The sequence below is a fragment of the Ischnura elegans genome, chromosome 3 (genome assembly GCF_921293095.1).
Source record: "Ischnura elegans chromosome 3, ioIscEleg1.1, whole genome shotgun sequence".
Lineage (NCBI taxonomy): Eukaryota > Metazoa > Arthropoda > Insecta > Odonata > Coenagrionidae > Ischnura > Ischnura elegans.
The window spans coordinates 6,645,330-6,666,046 of NC_060248.1; the positions used below are offsets into that span (position 1 = coordinate 6,645,330).

The window sequence follows — 20,717 nt, forward strand, 5'->3', positions numbered from 1 at the left end:
ATCGCAGTTGCGTATCCAGGAACATTACAGAAGAGATACAATGGCGGCTTGCCCATAAGGACTCTCGGAAGCCGCCCCTCCCAAAAATTTGAAACAGGAAACAAATTTAAATACCCATTCAATTATAATTATACATCTAATTAACCAAAGTGTTTTTTCAATCGCATGCGTCGATAATGTAGGAAAAACACGCAAAAATAGCGCGAGAAGTTCGCATTTGTAGCCGTGGGGCGCTGGCCAGAACGTCCCAGTCCATATTAACATGCAGTTCTATGGAGAGTGGTAGTGGTGGGGGCTGCTGATGCTACGACACGTCTAAGCTTGTGCCTTATAGAATACCTTGTTTTGGTTTAAATTTTATTATTATAAATATTTAAATAATATTATTATAAATTATACAAATTTAGTACCTTAAAAAACTCGCTAAATTACACAGAATATTAAAAAATGTCTACCCCCCCGGTGAAGCGTGCCCCCCGAGCTCACGAGCCGCCACTCGAGATACTCAGTTAGCGTTTAGGTGTGATGTAACCTTCCGCGCCTTAAATTGGGTTTACCAAAGTCGCCGCTCACGTCGCTGACTGGCAAAGCGATCCGTTTTCGCAGATAATTAAGCCATATTGAGGAATGTCTATCATAAAATGCATTCGTGATGATGTGATTTGTCAAATTCATACCTTTTAACTGCTTTTTCTTGAGATTTTAAGTATTAAATAACCAATATTGTGAGTGAATGGATCAATTCAGGGGAAAGTGGGGCAAAACCGACCGGTTAACCTTTTTTCATTTTAAACTTGATCATTCTGTCGCTAATATTCTTTTAAATGTGGTTAATAGTAACATTTATTCATATAGGGTGTAGAATATTAATTAAAATGCATTTTATGATAGTGCTTACATATATTTATGATTTTTTTTCAAACATTGGCAAAATGACGATTTTGCCCCATATGTGGGGCAAAACAGACACCCATTGACTTTGCATTTACAAAACCTTTATTATACAATTTTGAAAGATTTATTTTAAAACGCCCTTTTAACACGTGTGTGATATTTGTCAACATGAAATAGTAAATTAACAATATGTGAGGTTGGATATGAACTTGCGTGCATAAATCACAAATGACATTGTCATCTTCTTCTTCACAATTTGAACACTCCTCGTGAGCCCACCCTTTGCAGTTCAAACATTGTATTCAACCCACTTTATTCTTGGAACCGGAATACAACCCATTGCAAAATTTGCAAGCCTCCTCGTCTCCTTCGTCACAATCATCCCTATCTTTAAGAGTATCCAACCTCTGTCGGTCCTGCCTCACTCTCCGGTGACGGTTTTGCCCCTCGACACACAACATCAGAAATATGGCAATACAAGCGTATCCATAATCAACTACTCGGCTACACGGGCTTAAAACACAACTAAAAACACAAAATTATCATATTAACTTACCGTTGATAAATTAGATGAGCATTATATCTGCCAAATCCAAAACAAACGTAATAAAAATCCTTATGAAAAATGTATAAAATTTGAAAAATTCACAGAAACTAAACGGCGGCCACTACGCAAACGAAAACAAGCTCGATCTGCTGGTAATGGCGGCCACTTCAACTAGCATATAATGTTGCTGCTTGAAAGCAACAACTACCGGGTGATTTTAAAGGGTTCGGTTTGACCCGCCCAGTCTGTTTTGCCCCACTCTCCCCCAAGCTGATTGCACCGTTGCACAGTGGGCGGAAATCGGAAAAAGCCGGACAAAATTACAAAATGGCTTTTTTTGAGTTATAAACTTGAAACTTCGCAGGTATACTAAAAAATGATTGAAATTTATTGATATGTACTTCATTTGACATAGATCCTACCCGTTACTGAGATACAGAGGCTCAAACGTGAGCAAATTTCCATAAAAACGCCCGTCTTCAATTTTCTCTGAAAATCTTCCAAAGTAAGTGAATGCTGAAGTTATGGGTGGATTCTTGCCGAATAAAAAACCACATAATCTGTTAGCATGGTGTTTTTTATTTAATTTTCCGTAATATTAAATAATACAGCCCATAAATTCTTACCGTGCAGTAACAAAATGGCGGATACTGTTTTTCGACAAAGTTTTACACTTAGGTAGAGTTTCAAATAGGTTTTCGGCAAGGTCGCGCATAGTAACTTATATGAAAGCATTGTTTGAAGATTTCTTGAGGTCTTTATGCAGTTTTCTTTGAAATAAGTTTGCGTCGCCGGAAATTACATTGATTTTTCGATCGCGCGGCAGGGTTCTTTTCCGCGCGTCGGGAGTTGGATTAGCCGCGCCGCGGTAAGGTTATTGAAGCTGTATGGGTTTTAACGCTCAACATTCACCGTTTTTATGTTTTCTTCAAGACACCGATTCTCAAATGGTCTATGGTGAAGACAGTGGAGGTTTTTCATGCGATGTACTTGCGCGTTTCATCGAAGTTCATTTCGTTATCTTTGGATACGATCGAAGACCATGCTTCTATTAAAAGCGTTCAAACCTCGACAAAGTGAGTTGTTTTCCTGGGACTCATACAAAAAGACCTACCAGGAAGATACCAGCTGAAACCCTTATATTTTCTTCAATCACCGATCCCTGACCCTCAGGATTCTAATTTCGAAAACGGTCGTTTTATGACACCCTGGAGCGGAGCCCTTGGCCGTCTTAAGGCCGTCTTGGCCGTCTTGGAGGTATTTCCATGGGAACTTCTAGCTTTTTAAAATGTACATCATACCCTCAGTTCTACTTTGACATACAGATTACCATGTCTTTACACGTTTACCATATGTTCCTCCCCGTGTACGCATTAGGGCATTGGATAACCATAGGCTCGACAAATTTATTATTTCTAAATTTTACATCGGCTCCATCCGCCATTCCATAGAAAATGCCACCTCACATTATTACATGAATTGATATCTACAAAATAATATTAGAATTGGTAAAAAAATCATTCGCTCGGTAAAAAATATTTGCTCCATTATTTATCGCGGAGGCTGAATTTAAGACCAGGCCCTGATGCTCTGAAATTTCTCAATGACTTCCTGACAAAACGCATCCTATGGCCATACCTTAAGAAATGGGCAGAGAGTTCTCGAAATAATGAACGATTTTTGTGTCGATACAAAAGTTGGCTCGCTGACTATAACATTTCCAGAATTTGTTATGCATCACTTTCCCGATACTTCAACGACAGCCGGTTGAGTATTGTATTTTTGTAAAAATCTATTCCTCTCAAATTGATTGACTAAATAAAATTCCCCCTGTAGCTTCATGCTACAAAATTCATATTATATTTGCCAGGCATTCCAGGGCGGCCAAAAAAATGTCGCACCTAATGTGTTAGATCACGCAGAAGAAAATTCAAACTTTAAGAACTACTGCTACTACTGCTGAGCTTGCTCTCGCGGTATCTGTGAGTTTGAGCAGCAGCTCACCTAATTGCAGAAATAACAACTACGACCCCTAATCGGGCTAAGAGAGTTCTTTCAAAGTGGAGGACGAGTGGAAAGGTCCACGCTGAGATGACAGTGGAAGAGGCACTGTCATTGATGATTGCCTCTGATTTGACCAAGCGTCAACATCGGTCTTTTCGTAGGACAGCTCTGAGCCATGGACACGAATTGTATCCCAGTTATGATAGAATAGCGATAGCAAAAAAAGGCAGCTTATAACGAAGGAATTAAAATAACTGAGACCATGTGCGAAGTAAACCTTCAAGCACCACTGAACCACACCATATTGGGAACAATAGCCTGCTTAGCCACCACTTCCACCTCTCAAGAATTAAAATGTGTGGTGAACTACAGATTAATCTCTAAGTACGGTTTTGATGGAAGTTCGGGCCACTCTCAATATAAGCAAATGTGGCAACACGTGGATGCTTCAGAAAAATTCCTAGTCATGAGTTCCCTTGTATCTCTTAGTTTGATTAAAAAGCAGCAGGTAACATAGGCGCTACAGGTAACGACTGAAGTTTCCACTTTCTCTTGGTTAATTACATTTATCTCTAAACTTTTGATAAAGAATTTAAATTGCATCGGAGGCACTTCTCACATATTGGCTCTACAATTTTAGATGACACTATCTGGGAAAATCCACTGCCGACGTCGACACGATTTTGTCATCCCATCCGCTTTAGGTGAAAAAAGAGACAAAAGAAGTTACAAAATCAGAAAGACATTACCTATATCGAAAGGCAGGTGGATGGCCTTAATGACTTCAACTCTGGATTTTACACGATCAAGTTCTGTTTACTACTGACCATGATCAACGGAAAAGTAATGCTTACATTGCTTACCTTATTTTCCTAATTTTTTCTTAATCTTAAAACCCATATAATTTATTATCCTACAGGGAAGTATAGTCATTTCGAAATTAAGAAAAACGATAGTTTTTTTAGTTTGCAACACACTGAAGGACAGCCTAATCATGGGGTTCTAAATCTGCGGTGCAATAGCGTCGGGTATGAATAACTTAGGAGATGTAAAATATCGTTCACCTGATATCGATAAATATTCTGTTGGTTTGTGTACGCTGAACTGCCACATATGATTTTCTGAATGCATATTGGATATGTCGTATCGATTGGAATTTAAACAGTGGCATTTGATAATTTAAATTTTAATTTATTTAGGTTAGGAAAGGAATGCTAAGAAATTTTTCAGCTAAAATTGATAATATAAATTAAAATAACTATATTGAAAAAGATTTTCGGGGATTTATTCAAAAACGTCCTTACAGGCAAGTGGAAGTTTGAAATTTCTACGCTCCACAAGCAAATTAAAATCACTTTCACAAATTCTGCGCACTCAAGAGAACTTAACTTTCCTTCACCACAGTCAAAGTAGAACTGAGGGTATGATACACGTTTAAAAAAATCTAGAAGTTCCCGTGGAATTGTCTACCTAAACTACCCTGTCTTCATCGTATCTGCTTCAACAACTTTCTAGTGCTTACTGTAGGTGCAGAACATGAGATTGTCACGCGATCCATAATTTTCGTCCATAAAATTTTGATTATTTAGTTGCCGTCAGTAATCTATGTTCATGATTAGTAATGTTAAGTCACTGAACACTGCATTATTAGCCATCTTCTTGAACATTATTCTCTTCATCTCAAGAGTAAAACATTAGATTTAATGACCCTTTTTGCAGTTTGTTATTTGTTCAATTTGCCGACTTGGGTGGCGGCGGGGTAAAATGCTCGCCTGTCAAAGAAGTGTCGGGTTCGAGTCCCGCATGGGTAAGTTTCCTTTATCAAGCGCAACGTTGTCGCAGAATAATTTATTCACGCCATTTATGTCAATATTGATCCGTCGGTACGTATGAATAAAGTATGAATTTTGTAACGTAAAGCTAACTGTGGAATAGTATTTATTCAATAAATTTGAAAGAAATAGATTTTTACAAAAATACCAACTCCCGTAGAAGTATTGAGAAAGTAATGCAAAGCATATTCCGGAAATGTTATGGATTCAGCGAGCAAATTTTTGAAGCGACACAAAAATCGTTCATTTTTTCGTTCCCATGGAAATACCTCCGTTAAGACGGCCAAGGGCTCCGCTCCAGGGTGTCATAAAACGACCGTTTTCGAAATTGGGTGGTTTCCTTCATCAAAGAAAACGAAAGGCATTGATTGCGATTCGTTACCCACCATTAGTGTATTCATAATATACCAATTATTTTGTTTTAGAAATACCGGGTTAGACGAATGGCAATGGTCCATTTTTATCCTCATTTGAAAAGGGCCAGATTGGCGCCCATGCGATGCCACTCCACGTGACGTCACAGGGACCTAGTTTCTATACGAGAAGATAGGAGTTATACGTCGTCTGAGGTTACCATTGCATGCATGAGGCGCAGAGCTCAGGGAAACATGTCTTAACAATCACTTATTAAAACTGGCTAAGGTCGGAAAGTTTTCCTCGTTTGATAAGTTATTAATAATCCTTATTTAAGCCAAGCGCTACCAGCCAGCAGGGTACTAGGCTAGCCGCTAGCAGCCTGCGTCGTATCAGCGCTAAGCCTCGCCTCAAGGTCACCTCGCAGGGCGGGAGGGGGAACCAGAAATACGTCACGCGGAGAGACTTCCCGACATTCTTACTTAAGCGTCGCGTTTTCGCGCGCTTGAAAATTTTCACTTTACATTTAATCGCGAAAAATAGATATCGTCATTTAAAAATCTAAAAGCGTGAAATACGTACTCCAGGAGTAATAATCTTTCGATTTAGGCAATAAAAAATAATAGGAAACCACCCTATTAGAATCCTGAGGGTCAGGGATCGGTGATTGAAGAAGGTATAAGGGTTTCAGCTGGTATCTTTCTGGTAGGTCTTTTTGTATGAGTCCCAGGAAAACAACTCACTTTGTCGAGGTTTGAACGCTTTTAATAGAAGCATGGTCTTCGATCGTATCCAAAGATAACGAAATGAACTTCGATGAAACGCGCAAGTACATCGCATGAAAAACCTCCACTGTCTTCACCATAGACCATTTGAGAATCGGTGTCTTGAAGAAAACATAAAAACGGTGAATGTTGAGCGTTAAAACCCATACAGCTTCAATAACCTTACCGCGGCGCGGCTAATCCAACTCCCGACGCGCGGAAAAGAACCCTGCCGCGCGATCGAAAAATCAATGTAATTTCCGGCGACGCAAACTTATTTCAAAGAAAACTGCATAAAGACCTCAAGAAATCTTCAAACAATGCTTTCATATAAGTTACTATGCGCGACCTTGCCGAAAACCTATTTGAAACTCTACCTAAGTGTAAAACTTTGTCGAAAAACAGTATCCGCCATTTTGTTACTGCACGGTAAGAATTTATGGGCTGTATTATTTAATATTACGGAAAATTAAATAAAAAACACCATGCTAACAGATTATGTGGTTTTTTATTCGGCAAGAATCCACCCATAACTTCAGCATTCACTTACTTTGGAAGATTTTCAGAGAAAATTGAAGACGGGCGTTTTTATGGAAATTTGCTCACGTTTGAGCCTCTGTATCTCAGTAACGGGTAGGATCTATGTCAAATGAAGTACATATCAATAAATTTCAATCATTTTTTAGTATACCTGCGAAGTTTCAAGTTTATAACTCAAAAAAAGCCATTTTGTAATTTTGTCCGGCTTTTTCCGATTTCCGCCCACTGTGCGTTGGGGACATTTTCGGCATCCACATGAGCCCAATAAGCTCAAAGTGGCCACATACATGAACCTAGCTTCTGTGGGATGGACTGAGGCCTCTTCTAAGTGACCTCCTCCTCTAAGTGTCCTCTTTTAAGTGTTCCTCTATGCAGCCTTAACGTATCACTCACTCAGTGAGTCAACACACAGGTTGATTGGATGGGTTTGTTTAGAGCTCACCCCAGAATAAGCGTAGCTATGAGAATTGTCGTCATATGCCGGTTCCTTTTCATGGGCAAACTCGCACTTCAAGATTTTTTCATTCGGGTTGTCCGATGGCGTCAAACTGGAATTGAACCAGGGATTCATATTAGCAACCAAGCGGTTGGCCACCACAATCTTTTTTTATTGCGATAAAAAACTACCCTTATCTCGTCTTGAGCTGGCCAATATAGGGTGTGAGGTGACGGGGAGTGCTGTGGGTCTCTTCAGAGATTGCTTCGGTCCCACCGTACGATGTCATTTCATTAGGAAATTATGTAAATACATTTCCTGTCCTCCGTTACCACGGGATACATTTTGTAATGTGTTTTTTTCTTTGAATTTCGAAAGAAGCTACATCATGACCGCTCCACAGTGGCGTAATTATGGGGGGGATGGGGGGATAGATTCCAATCCCCCCCTCTCCCCCCAAAGCCTCAGGGAGATTAAAAAAAAACGCCAAAGCCTTGACAGAGAAATAAAAAAAATATTTAAAACTATTGTCTAGTTTTGACACGTAATAACTGCCCCTATGAAAAAATTGGATAGACCTGTTTCAAAATTTTATACAATTTATACAATGGCCATGGCAATGTATAAGATTGTATAAAATTTTGAAACAGGTTTATACAATTTTTCATAGGGGTGCATATGCCTAAAGTTCAATTTCAAGTGCCATAGTGATGTTAAATGTATTTCCAGGCGTGTCGTTTTTTTCAAAACTTTTACCAGGTTTTGCCTGAAGGGGGGGGGACGCCACCCCAGGCCATCATCACATCCCTCCACCCCCTCACATTCCTAGTTACGACACTGCCGCTCCTAATTAATGCGTCTTGCTTTTTCTTTATACATACCTGATAATGCCAGTTAGTTTATTCGCATGATGTTTCTTTAAGCGTGAATCAGGCGATCGTTCCAGCCGTCCCTTTTCAGTGATAGCTCCAGCGATAGGTTTTCAGGGACCTAAAGAGTCATCGCTCATTAGTCCACCATTAATCGCACGGTCATTCCCACCGTCGCTTATCCCGTCACTTTACAACTTTATTTACAACTGTCGTTCAATTAAAAGGTAAGCGTGGCGTTATAGTCGCTGTTAGAGGCCGTACTCTCTGATTGGCTGAGAGACAGATGGCATCAGCGACGGGAAAAGGGATGTGATTCCCATCCCTGGAGCCATCGCGGAGAATGATCGCTTGAATAGGTCATCATTCCGCCGTCATTGGAGCGATCGCTGGAGGGATAGCGGTGGGAAGTGACGGAAAGGAAACGATCGTGTGATTGAGGCTTTAAATTGCGTCCAAATAAGTCTCCCCCAAAGGACGCTTGTCCTCCCTGTGTGAAAGAACCCCCGAGAATTCCATCCCGCTCGGGGCCATTGTCATCCATTCCGTTCTCGGGGTAACTGTGTCGTCACAAATTCCAATGTGCGCGGAACCTTCCGAATCGTCGGAATCAGGGGCGCATCTAGTAATTAAGGCTTGGGGGGGGCCCTCCGCCAGAAAAAAATTAAGATAAATGGTTCAAATTGGTGAGTTTTACGGCCTTCTGAGGGATATTTTATTAATCCTCACACTATTCTATAAGTAATATTAATCCAATTAAATAAAATATATTAAACTTAAAAAATTTTCTGAGCTCTGGGGGGGGGGGGGTTTGTCCCCCAAAACCCCTCCCCCCCCTCGCAGCGCCACCGGTCGGAATAGAACCGTTGAAATACGGAGAGGACAAGCCGAGGAGGGCGATGTATTCGGAGTTTCATCAGCGGTTAACCATCTCTACACTCTTCTGAATACGAGTCATCTGTGAGAAGAGGCTCGCGAGAAGCGTCATCTGGCAATTCTTCCATTAAGAGAATGATCAAATTTTAAAATCATATTGCTTCCCGATTATGATTTTTCTTACTCCGGAGAGAGTTGAAATTTCAGCTTTTAACGCAATCCAATTCTTAAACTAGGCTTCAGGAGTAAGAACGAGTCCACATTGTCATATTGAAACATAAAAGGAAACCAAAGACATGTGTACCTTAAAAATGCGTCATGCTACGACACGGAAATAAAATAATTCCCAGTAAGCTTCCGTGTGAAAAAATGGGAAAAAAAAGATATCGCATGTGCACAAAAATTTTCTTGCACAGATATAAAATTTTCAATGAACCATATTATGCTTGACATTGCAAAAATTCAAACTGACTGCGGTTTGCAACTTTTTTACCAATGGCGACGGACCATCATATCTTCTCAGTGAAATACTGATTCATGGCATATTTATGTCTGCAAAAAAGTATCGGTCATGATATTTGTAGAATTCAAAGTGAAATGATGTTGCAGCTAAGCTTATTTTCTGTATAACTTGTAGAACCTAAGGTGTAGGTGCAATATTCCATCGTTTCATCGTTGTAGCAAGGAGAAATGAATGAATCATTGAGCGATTCATTTTAAAGATCCAAAAGCTACTTGAAAGTGATCGTTTTCATTCAGAAACATAGAGAAATTTTAAAAAATATCCCATTTAAATCCGATCGTCAGTTATTGGGCTAGTCATTTCAGGAAATCTGGAACCAGTGCTCGGTTAAAAAAATATTTTTCGTCCGCAATTTTTTTTACTGCTGCGCCGATTTTTTTTATTGCGCTGTTTTTTTCTTACGAACGGTTTTTTTTTCTAGTAAACGGTTTTTCATGCTAGAAAGAAAAATCTAGAGAACATGTTTAAGAGAACTTTTATCTTTACTGTGTTGCTATTTACCACGAATATTGTTTCATGGCTTGATAATTCCTTCATTTTGAAGACTCTTGTTTGTTCAAACGCGAATGTAGGTACAATTATAAACTAATCAGATCAAAGTGGCTTTCACGCGAAAGCTAAGGTTTTTGTTTGAAGCCTGAACTTACTTTAAAATTGATTTTTATAACTGTCTTAACATTCACGGAAATGTCTAGTTTTTCCATACATATTTAATTTTTAAAGAACTTATCGATTCTTGAACAGTCTTTTCGTTATAGTATTTAAATCATTCAGCAATTCTATCTGGCGTGACGATTCAGAACCGTAGAGTTTGAATGCACAGGGACGACAATATGTCGATACAACATTATAATCTTTAAATGGGAATTTCGCCTGACATCCAGAAAATCGCCTGACATCTTGAAAATGAGTTTGCGCCAAATTTGAAACTCAAATGTCATTTCCACAGATTATTAAAAAATAATGTGTCATTGGCTTGCCTGGAGTAACATGGTTCCCTGGGGCTACGCCGCACAGTGGTTCGAAAACGGAAAAAGACGGACAAAAACCAAAACTGGTTTTTCTTGAGATAGAGACTAGAAACTTAGCGTAAATAGGATTGAAGATTTTGGATTTATGTGCCATTTTACATAATTTTGGTCCGTTGCTAAGATAAAGTTGCCCAATAATGACCAATTTTTCAAAAACGCAAACGATCTCGCATTTCTCCGAAAATCTTTGAACTTTAGCAGGTTGTGTTGCGGCGGTATGATTTTTGTGGAATAAAAAACGCCCCTTTCCGCGCGACCCACGTCGACGGAAGGTTAGGAACGAAGAATATATAAATTGTTGCCTTTCCAAGAAACTGTTTATTTCTCTTCCGCAGCCCGACTTAATCTCTTAACGATACTTCAACATCCGAAGTACACTTCTTAGCATGCCTAGAATGGTTCGGACACAAATCTAATCCTCACCAACTTCACTGTAGCAATGTGTTAAACGGTCAAGTCGATCGATTCATTATCCTGTTAATAGTGTTTTACATCAATACTGACTATGTGCCGTGTTTCAAAAGACGATTTTCAAGAATTATTCTCAAAAAACTTGTAATAATCGACCTCGGTTACTGAGCCTCAGGGTCCCGCGTGGCGTAGCTCAGACTTGACGCGCGATCGAAAAATTGTTCTAATTTCCTTCGCAGGAAACTTTTTTCCAATATTTCTTCCTAGTATTATTAAGCAATCTCTACTCCATACTATGATATGAATTTCCCGAGTTATATATTTCGTAAACGAAGGACAATATCTAGTTTATGCCAAATTTTACGCGAAAAATGGGTACGCCATCTTGCGTTGTAAAACCATGGAGATTTGAACCAAAATCTTCAAAAATCATGGAAAACACAGTCAAATTATCTGGTCTAAGGAATATTGTTTTTTTTTTAATTCCATAAAAATCATACCACCGCAACACCAGATACGAGATTTCGTGATCACCAACTGTCCGTTTACGAGATGTCGGTTACGAAGCGGCCATTTACCCATTGACTTTATACCGTTCTTTACTCTCATCCCGTGATCTTAATTTTTGCATTTAATTACAGAGCTACAAGATTATCCATTTCCTTGTCTTTCACTTTTTCCTCTCCTCATCCATTTTCCCGTGGGATAACCAACATCTCCGACTATTAATTATGCTTGTATTCCGACACAAAACAACGCCAGTACAAAAATTCTTACATCGACCATTGAAGACCAGCCCTTGGCGACCACGATGAATGTATTCAAAACATGGCCGAATGCGCATCGAGTGATCACCGCTCTCAGCGCCCTCTGTGCTTACTATTTCTATTCACTTACTCTGAGTCAGAACCGCCACTTCGATGCACTGTTCTATATTTATCGGAGCTGAACCAGTTCTGCAAATCAACGAAAGGGCTCTCTTCTATTGTCATTTGTTTCGCTTTCGCAGACGGCATGGCGTCGGCAGCTCCCGTTGAGGATGTGGAGGTGGTGACTGCGGTGCCGCCCTTTTACATAATGCCCCGGGCGGATTGGGGCGCCCGCCCCCCTAAGGACCCGCCGCAGCCGCTTGAGGAGGTGCCGGTGCCGTTTGTGGTGATTCACCACACGTTCAAGCCGCCCTACTGCAACTCCAGCGAGGAGTGCAAGGAGGCCATGAGGTGGATGCAAGACTTCCACCAGAACGACCGCGGATGGAACGACATCGGATACAAGTGAGTGTACCTCACTAAATGCATGCTATTACAGCGGAGTGCTATGCGAATAAGTCAAGTGGTGCCTTTCTAATTATTTAGATGGGCTTCCTTAGGAAACCAAACTCGCACTTTGTGTACGAGGCTAAACTTAAAAGTAAGGTCTCCAATTTTTTTTAATAATTGAATATGATATTTATTTACATTGTTGTGTATATCGTTGGAAAGGTCAGAATGGCTTCAGCTATTTTTCGATGTAGTCACCCTGGCAACCGATTGCTTTCCTCCTCCGCACGATGAACTTTTGAATGCGGTCGTCATAGCAGCTTCCGTCCGCGTTGCTATGGTGGGCGCTGATCTCCTCTTGCACCTCGTCGTCCGTCGCAAACTCCATTTCTCCTAGGTGTTTCTTCAGGGCGAGCAACATGTGGAAATCACTGGGTTATAGTGGCCAAAAAATCATCCCCTTCCTCTTCTAAATGGTGCAAAAAGTCTTCCACATTCCACGCGCTGCCTCTGATGGTCTTCGGTGAGCTGTTTGGGACCCCACCTGGCAGTGGACGTTTGCGCGACCGAAAAGGAACTTGTAGCACCACTTTCGAACGTATTTAACATCCATACATTTTTCTCTGTAAACCTCAACCAATTTTCGATTAATGTCTATAGATACCACCTTTTTTCCTGGTAAAAAATCGCATGATAGACCGAACGGAGACGTGAGGGGGCTAGCTCCATGGAGACGGCTGCTACGCCAACAATGGGCGGTCAACAATGCTTCGCGACGGTCGAGGTAGTGTAGGAACCAAGGAATACAGTGGTGTAGGCGGAGTGTGCCCAGCGTTTCATGTTGCGATGCAACGACTAAGCAGACCTTACTTTTAATATTTCCCTCGTATAAAATAATACTGAAATTGCGAGGGGAAAATGTTAAAAATATGCAAAAAGAAAAAAAGGAGAAACTTTAGGAAAAAGAACATGATGTATGTATGTACGAATAGGTATATATGATGGATGAGTGTGTGTGTGTTGATATGGCGTTTTCTCTTTTCCCGCAGCTTCTGCGTTGGTGGCGGTGGCTTGCCGATGGAGGGCCGAGGGTGGGACGCAGTTGGTGCCCACGCACCCAAATACAACACCCGGAGCATCGGCATCTGCCTCATCGGCGACTTCAGGGGTGAGCGCTCACGCCCACTATCACCGATCGTTCCTTTATTCGCTACGCCGCCGGTGCGGAGTCCATTAATACGGCAGAAAGCGATCGCATGGAAAAGATTAGGCACATAGACTGAAAAACTCCCGATACATTTAAAATGCCGCTTTTTTCCGCGTGCAATCAGGGATTATAATGCTTGCGGAAGTTTAGCTCTATGATAGTCCGACTCGTGCTACGTAAAATAGGCTTTGCATGTGCAGTTAATAATAGGGATGGTCAGATCGGATCAAAATATCCGCGGATATTGCCCTTCATCGGATACATCGGATCCAAAGTCGCGGAAAACATCGGATCTGGATCCGAAATTTTAAATAATTGCTTCAGTGAATGCAACGCCCCATAAGGGTGGAAAGAGTTCCGATTCTCTCTTCAAATGTACTGTCGCATGCGATTTTTGTCCTACGCCACTGGTCAGTGGTTTATCCGAAGATTTTTCCTATTTTCATTTCCAAAACCAAGCGTGACAGTTTAGGTCCTGAACATGTAAAGATGTTAAAAAAAACAACTTGAAAGCCTATAAAAATGATTTTAATTTAAAAAAATATCAAAATGTGTATGAAAATCTAAAAAGCATTCCTTGTATTGTACGTACCCTGAATAAACTTGAATAATTACTTCGTTTAATAGCAGGAATTGCAGGAAAATGCATTTTGATCCGAAAATATCCGATCCGAAAGATCCGGCTCCGAAAATCAAGGATCCGATACGAATCCGGATCCGAAAAATATCATGGATCCGTCCATCCCTAGTTAATAACTTATTATATTCGTTAATACTAACCATCCACGTGAACTTTTTGGCATATTATATCTCACGCGTGAATCCCTTACTCTGCTAACTTTTCCTTTTTCTATTACCAATTAATAGTTTTATTTTCATGGTAACATGTTCGCGTCCTTATCGCTCTCCTAGTTTATAATCTGACCGCTGTGCGTCGTTGCGCGAGCGCGCGTCTGACAGAGGTTAGGATGAGTGTTGTGTGTGGAATCACCCCGTGCCACTCACCCTGGTGGTGGCTTGCTTGCACGGTGGACGAAGACGTAGATACAGTTGCATTTTAACTAGGAATTGGACACTCAACATTAAACTCGTTGCCGCCAGGAAAGTCCTATATTAACCAATTGCGCCAGAGGAAACAGATAGAGTACAAAGAATCCGCAGGCCATTAATAAACAGTACCCTCCGATGAGAAATGGATGAAGATGCCTTTCATTGACAACACCATTACCAAGAGCATTTATAGAACTTTTCGCCATGTTAAGAATATAGTGGATTACCATACTGTTGGATTTTGGACCTGACATGAAAATCCAGAATAAGTATTCAGTATTTGTTGCAGGGGCGGATTTCTTTCAGGGGGGCACAAGCAAGGCCGTATGCAGGGCTTTGTTCTGGGGGGGGGGCACAAGGATACCCCATAATACAAAATGAACGCAATGATAACGGGACCACATTAAAAATCTTGCATATTTTTAAGGGTCTGGGGGGGGGGGGGCACGTGCCTCCCCTCCCCTAGATCCGCATATGATCTGTTGCGTACGCCAAACGAAGTGCCAACAAAAGAAGTGTTTTTTTTCATCTTATAAAACCAATTTTGACTTAATTATCTAAACCAATACTTCTTTATTCCCCAATCTTTGCAATGTTTTACGTTCTACGCATTTTCACCGCTAAATCAAAAGCTATTCAATTAGTACCTATTAATTGATACCTAGTGATAAGAACTTTTGATTTTAAAACAAACATTTTATTGTTTTTCAACTTATTTCGTCATTCCAGCTATTTTAGGCCATTTTCAAGGCTAAAAACCTTTTTTCACGACTTTGCTCCAAGTTTACCCCAATTTTATTGTAAAGGGAATAACTTTGGCACTTTTTATAATAATTCATTAGATTTTCTGTCCGCAAAAATGCATCGATATGAATTTTTGAAATCTTAATCGAGGCCGGGTACACATGACTTTTTATAACATCTGGAACTAACCTCAGTATCAACCTGAGATGAAAGCAGTATGGTATCTATCATCCCAGGTTCCATGGTGACTTTTTATTATCCTGTATTAAATTCCCGGCCCATTAAATACTTAATATGTAATTAGCCGCGATGTCTTTCAAATAATCTCCAATTGAGCTCTTAAAGTCAATTATGTACTAGGGAATTTAAACCGGATTTGGCATTTAAAATTACGAACGGCACCAACTTCGTGGTGGGAGGCGGATCTGGAATCTTGTGTTCTCCCCAAACCATCCGAATAATGCACGTATACGATTACGAATTCATGCAGAGGTATAGTGACTTATTAAATTCAACATGAGGATATATTTTAAACGTTTAACGCTGTTTTAATGACGGAAAGGGAAAAATATCCCCATACCCGCCAATGTTCCCGCCATCATTCATTCATTTATAAGACTGGAATCTTAATGTTGGAATATTAAGTACTGCTACCCTAACTTTATCCCATCACCAATCTAGTTCCTCCATTTCCCTCAAATAGTCATATTCCATGTGAGCTTCTTCATCTGCTTCAAGTATTTCCATCTCCTCCTAAGACTTCTCCGTCAGTTTTTTCCTTCTCTATCCATTCCTTCATTCGTGGTCCTGAAATCCTAAGATTGGTATACCACGCACTGAAGGCTTCCGTTGTCACAAGTCCATAATTTGTGTAATGGGGACTATTTGAGGGCGACGACATACATGTAGAGGAATTAACGGTGGCGCCCACACCATGGGGCCTGAGGGGGCGCGAGTTCCCCCAAAAATTTGTAATCGGGGGGAAGAAAAGATGTCAGGCTTGTCTATTTTACCGGAGTGTCCAGATATCGAGATTCGAGTTTTCATGGTTTTAATGTTGATCATATGACTCTTCTAAAATGATTTTTAAAAACTTTAAAACTCACTACTTATCGAATTTCCCGGGGCCAGTGGCGAAGCGAGGGGGTTTGGGAGAAACCCCCCCCCCCCCCGAGTTCAGAAATTTTTTAAAGTTTTATCTATTTTGCTTAATTGCATCAGTATTACTTATAGAATAGTGTTAGGATTAATCAAATATCCCTCGGGAAGCCGTAAAACTCGCCCTTTTGAACCATTATTCTTAAAAATTTCTGGATGAGGGCCCCCGTGACTCCTGCTTACCCTGGTGGGTATGCAATACCCAAACACCCCGAAGTATTATAATTGCGCCTAAATCCCCCCCTAGCCTTAATTCATAGCTGCGCCCCTGCCCGGGGCAACACCCCCAGTATGGGTGGGGCAACACCACCCAATTTTTTTTTATAAATCGGAAGCCCTGGGAATTAATCAATGTTAAAAAATTCTAAAATTTCCGAAATTTTCTGGATACGCTCGTTTTCCCTCTCCAGGAGCCTGTATGAACCACAGAATGATATCCTCGCTGATATCTTTGGACTTGTAATAGGGAAATAATCATGCGATTTGGGCTTTAGAAATGCATATAATAATAGGTTTTGCTGTATAAGCGAGATCTTTTTCGTGGGCACTCATTTTGTGTTTTGTTGTCATGGTTGCAGAGGAGATGCCTGACGCGGGGATGCTGGAGGCCACGCACGGGCTGATTGCGGACGGCGTCGCCCGGGGCAAGATCAGCCCCTCCTTCACGCTGCTCGGCCACAGGCAGGTGCGGGAGACGGAGTGCCCGGGGCAGGCCCTCTTCCAGGAGATCCAGAAGTGGCCGCACTGGGGGCAGCCGGCCTCCTCGTCCACATAGAAGGCGCCACTTCCAACTCAAGTCGAGCGATGGGAACTCTCGCGCGAGGCTCAGCGGAGAACGTGCGTGTTCGGACGAGCTAACCGCCCTTGCGAAAGTTTGCGCATTCCAGAAATCAAATCCTCCCCTTCTGAATTATCCTCGCTTTCCCATCCAAAATGCCAACACAATATAGAAAAAAAATTATGCCTACAATTTCAATTTATGAAAGAGTTCTTAAATTACATAAATATGTGTACTCCTCCATGTCTTCCAACATTTAGTGCAGAGGGATAGAGAATGATTTCACATCTACCTTATGACCTCTCAACTCCCGCACAATTTCTGCAATTTTCGCGAATGCAAATTGCTATTTTACATATGCATCGCGTATCCGTGCTACCCATGGGGGGCCTTTGGCTATATTAAGGCCATGAAGACGAGTGATGATTGGACGAAGGGAATTCCATGATTGCGTCATCGTCTGAGGTACTTAAAACGTCGTCCATTCGTATTCAGCAGGGAGGTATAAACTTTGATGACACTATGGACGCTTGCTCTAAGTATTCGTTCCCTTGGACATTTGGAGAAATCCGCATTTTATTTCATGTGAAATAAACATGTAAACGAGCGTAAACCTAAAAGTGATATCACGGTGCTAAGAAATAAGTATTGGTAATTCGATTTTAAATAAATAATGATTTCATTCCACCCTTAAATCATCTCATTATAATGGTACCTTATGTATTACATATATTAATCTGATCGTTCGGGTTGTCGTGCATTGTTACGCACACGTATATTTTACTAAAACAGAACAGAACTATTAAGAATCTGTTCTCGAGTTTACGTGTAAGCTTTTGGCTCTTTAATTTTAAGATCTCTTTTTAATTGTCTATTGGGCCTAACGAACACATTCAACCGACCACATATTTTAATCATTGTCTTCACAGCTCCAGCATTAAATATGATATGTCCTATATTTCTGAACTTAGTGACTTGCATCGCCGCTATTTGTAGCTGTTGGTAGTCAGGTTTTTTTAAATTGATAAACCTATCCTCCAATTTATGTGAATAGGATATTTAATCTAATGCATTCAAGGTAGGACCCAGTAGTCAAATATATCCAACGCGCGCTACATTATTTTTTTGGTCTACGGCTAGTGTCATAACATCACCCGCCATACGCCTAATGAGGCGGCTATTATGTGTGGATGTGGATGCCTGCGGAATCTATCTATACGCGAATCATTCCTCCATCAGTCTCTCTTGTCGCTGTCGGCCGTGTGTCGTCTTCAAGCCGACGAATTCTTCAACACATTGATACACTGTCAGGGATGCCGACTTACAAAAAATATTGGGAGGTCCCAAACCGGGGATCTTGCCCCGGGAAATTTTACAAGTAGTGAGTTTTAAGATTTTTAAGCATTTTAGAAGAGTCATATGATCAACATTAGAACCCTGATAACTCGAATCTCGATATCTGGACACCCCGGGAAAAATCGACAAGCCTGACACGTTTTTCCTCTCACCCATGACGAATTTTTGAGGGGGCTCGGGCCCCCTCAAAAATTCGTCAGACCGCTTGCTTTCATCACCTGCAAGGCGTTTATTCTTCGTTATACTTGCACTCCTGTCTCCCACATACCGTGCACATAACCTCACTCCATCCTCGCTCTCTCTTTACATCCGCTCGTTTGATTGGCTCCATCCAACCACCTCCACCCCCCCCCCTGTTTATTCCATCTCCCGCCTAGGGTTCCTTTTGTTTACTGTTTATTATGTTATTATTTTGTTTTCTTACTGAAGTAAATATTGATCTCGTTAGGTCTCACAGTGTCGCATTTTTAAATATTTTAATTCCAAAAAAATGTTATTTTACGCATTTTCTTAATTGTATAAAGTTGGTTTAGACATTTTGTCACAAAATTATAATGCGATAATATTTTTACTTGGACTGTTGATTTCAGTGGTCGTAATTATTGAGTTTTTTTACTTAAATAACTCAAGTCTCTTATTTAGTTTAATTGAAATGAAATATATTTGCAATAATTTTTGTTGTTTAAATTCTTTAACAGTAAATCCTTTCAACCATTTGTCAAAAAATAGACTTCCATAACAACTCTCATAAATATTACGTCGTTCCTTAAATTAAATTAACACGTGTAATTAATTTATTTATCCAACAAGTATTTGTTCGTGGGCTAACATTTCACCCTTCATTATGCACTTATAAGGAATAGTTTATCTCAGGTACCCACTCTATCAAGTGGACTTGGGGTCGATTCATTCTATAAAATGTGCGTTTGCTTCTGTTGCCATTACTTTTTCGAGTTGTTCTTGTCGTGGCTCACGTGATCGCCCGGATGGCGCCAAACGTCAACGAACTCGGTCCCTCCGCTCGCAATGCCCTCGCCGCCAAATGAGAGAGGACGCGACCCTGCGCGTGCCTTGGCCATTTGACGACGAGCCCTCTGCTTGACCTAGTCAATCGACCCCATTTGACCCTCGAACCGCCATTAGCCTCCCTCCCTCGCTTACGTGACCTCTCCTCCCCCCCTCCCCCCCGTGAACCCCGCATGCATTCATTCGTCATGCGCAGGACGTTGGCCACCCAACCGTCATCACCGATTTCGGTATGTATGTACTACGAAGTGACCATCTCGCAGTAACGCAGTCATAGAATCTGACGAGGCTGAAATTACGCCGGAATCTCCGAACATGATCGAATTTCATGCATTGAAAAGGGTAATCAGAGACTCAACCTGAAAGTTGACTTGGGTGGGTGAGCGTGAAGCTCATTCCGAACTAAGCCCAGGGGCGAATTAAAGCCTTGCGCTATAATGACGAGTCTATCTCGTCATCGAATTTTCATAATCATAGCACTATTTAGAGGAACAATATAATTATTTTGAAAGCTTAACAATGTTAAAACATTCATTGTATACATAAATAATTCATATTTAATGAAACATGATGCATTGGAAGGATTGAAATGATTTTATTCGAGTAGCGATAGCTGTGTTCTCCATTTTAAATAATAACATTTTATTTCACGGTTCTACGTTGATTACAAATTACAAAATATCATTTCATTGCCTACCGTTTAAAAGAGAATCACAGAAAAAGTAAATATAGAATAGGAGCACGATATTCAGAAAATTAATCAAAGTGGAATGGGTCAAGGTCGTTGTTTTGGGGTTTGGGGTGGTTCATTAATCATTATTCTCCTCGTCGCCTTGGTGGTGTGCAATATCTCTCTCAGATAATACGTCTGATGACTGAAATTCGTAGATACGAGACTTTTAAATATGCATGAATTATTTTTAAACACCAACGATGAAAATCTTTCGGTATTTACTCAGCATCTGTCCATGTTTCTTCAGGACGAAATTTCCGCCGATATTGGTACCAGCTTCTTTAGGCCACTGAAGTAATATGACCAACTCGGAGTAAAACCCGGG

General features: G+C 40.7%; 1 protein-coding gene across 2 annotated transcripts in view; it reads left to right on the plus strand.

The window, feature by feature from the left end:
* LOC124155390 (peptidoglycan-recognition protein LB-like) overlaps positions 1-17,964 on the plus strand; it is a 43,101-nt gene extending 25,137 nt beyond the window's left edge. For both annotated transcript variants that reach the window (XM_046529168.1, XM_046529169.1), the window contains exons 2-4: positions 12,091-12,355; positions 13,390-13,508; positions 17,078-17,964. In XM_046529168.1, the coding sequence (XP_046385124.1) occupies positions 12,091-12,355; positions 13,390-13,508; positions 17,078-17,274 (581 nt within the window). In that variant the 3' untranslated portion in view covers positions 17,275-17,964. The remainder of the gene's footprint in view (positions 1-12,090; positions 12,356-13,389; positions 13,509-17,077) is intronic.
* The last annotated feature ends 2,753 nt before the right edge of the window (positions 17,965-20,717 follow it).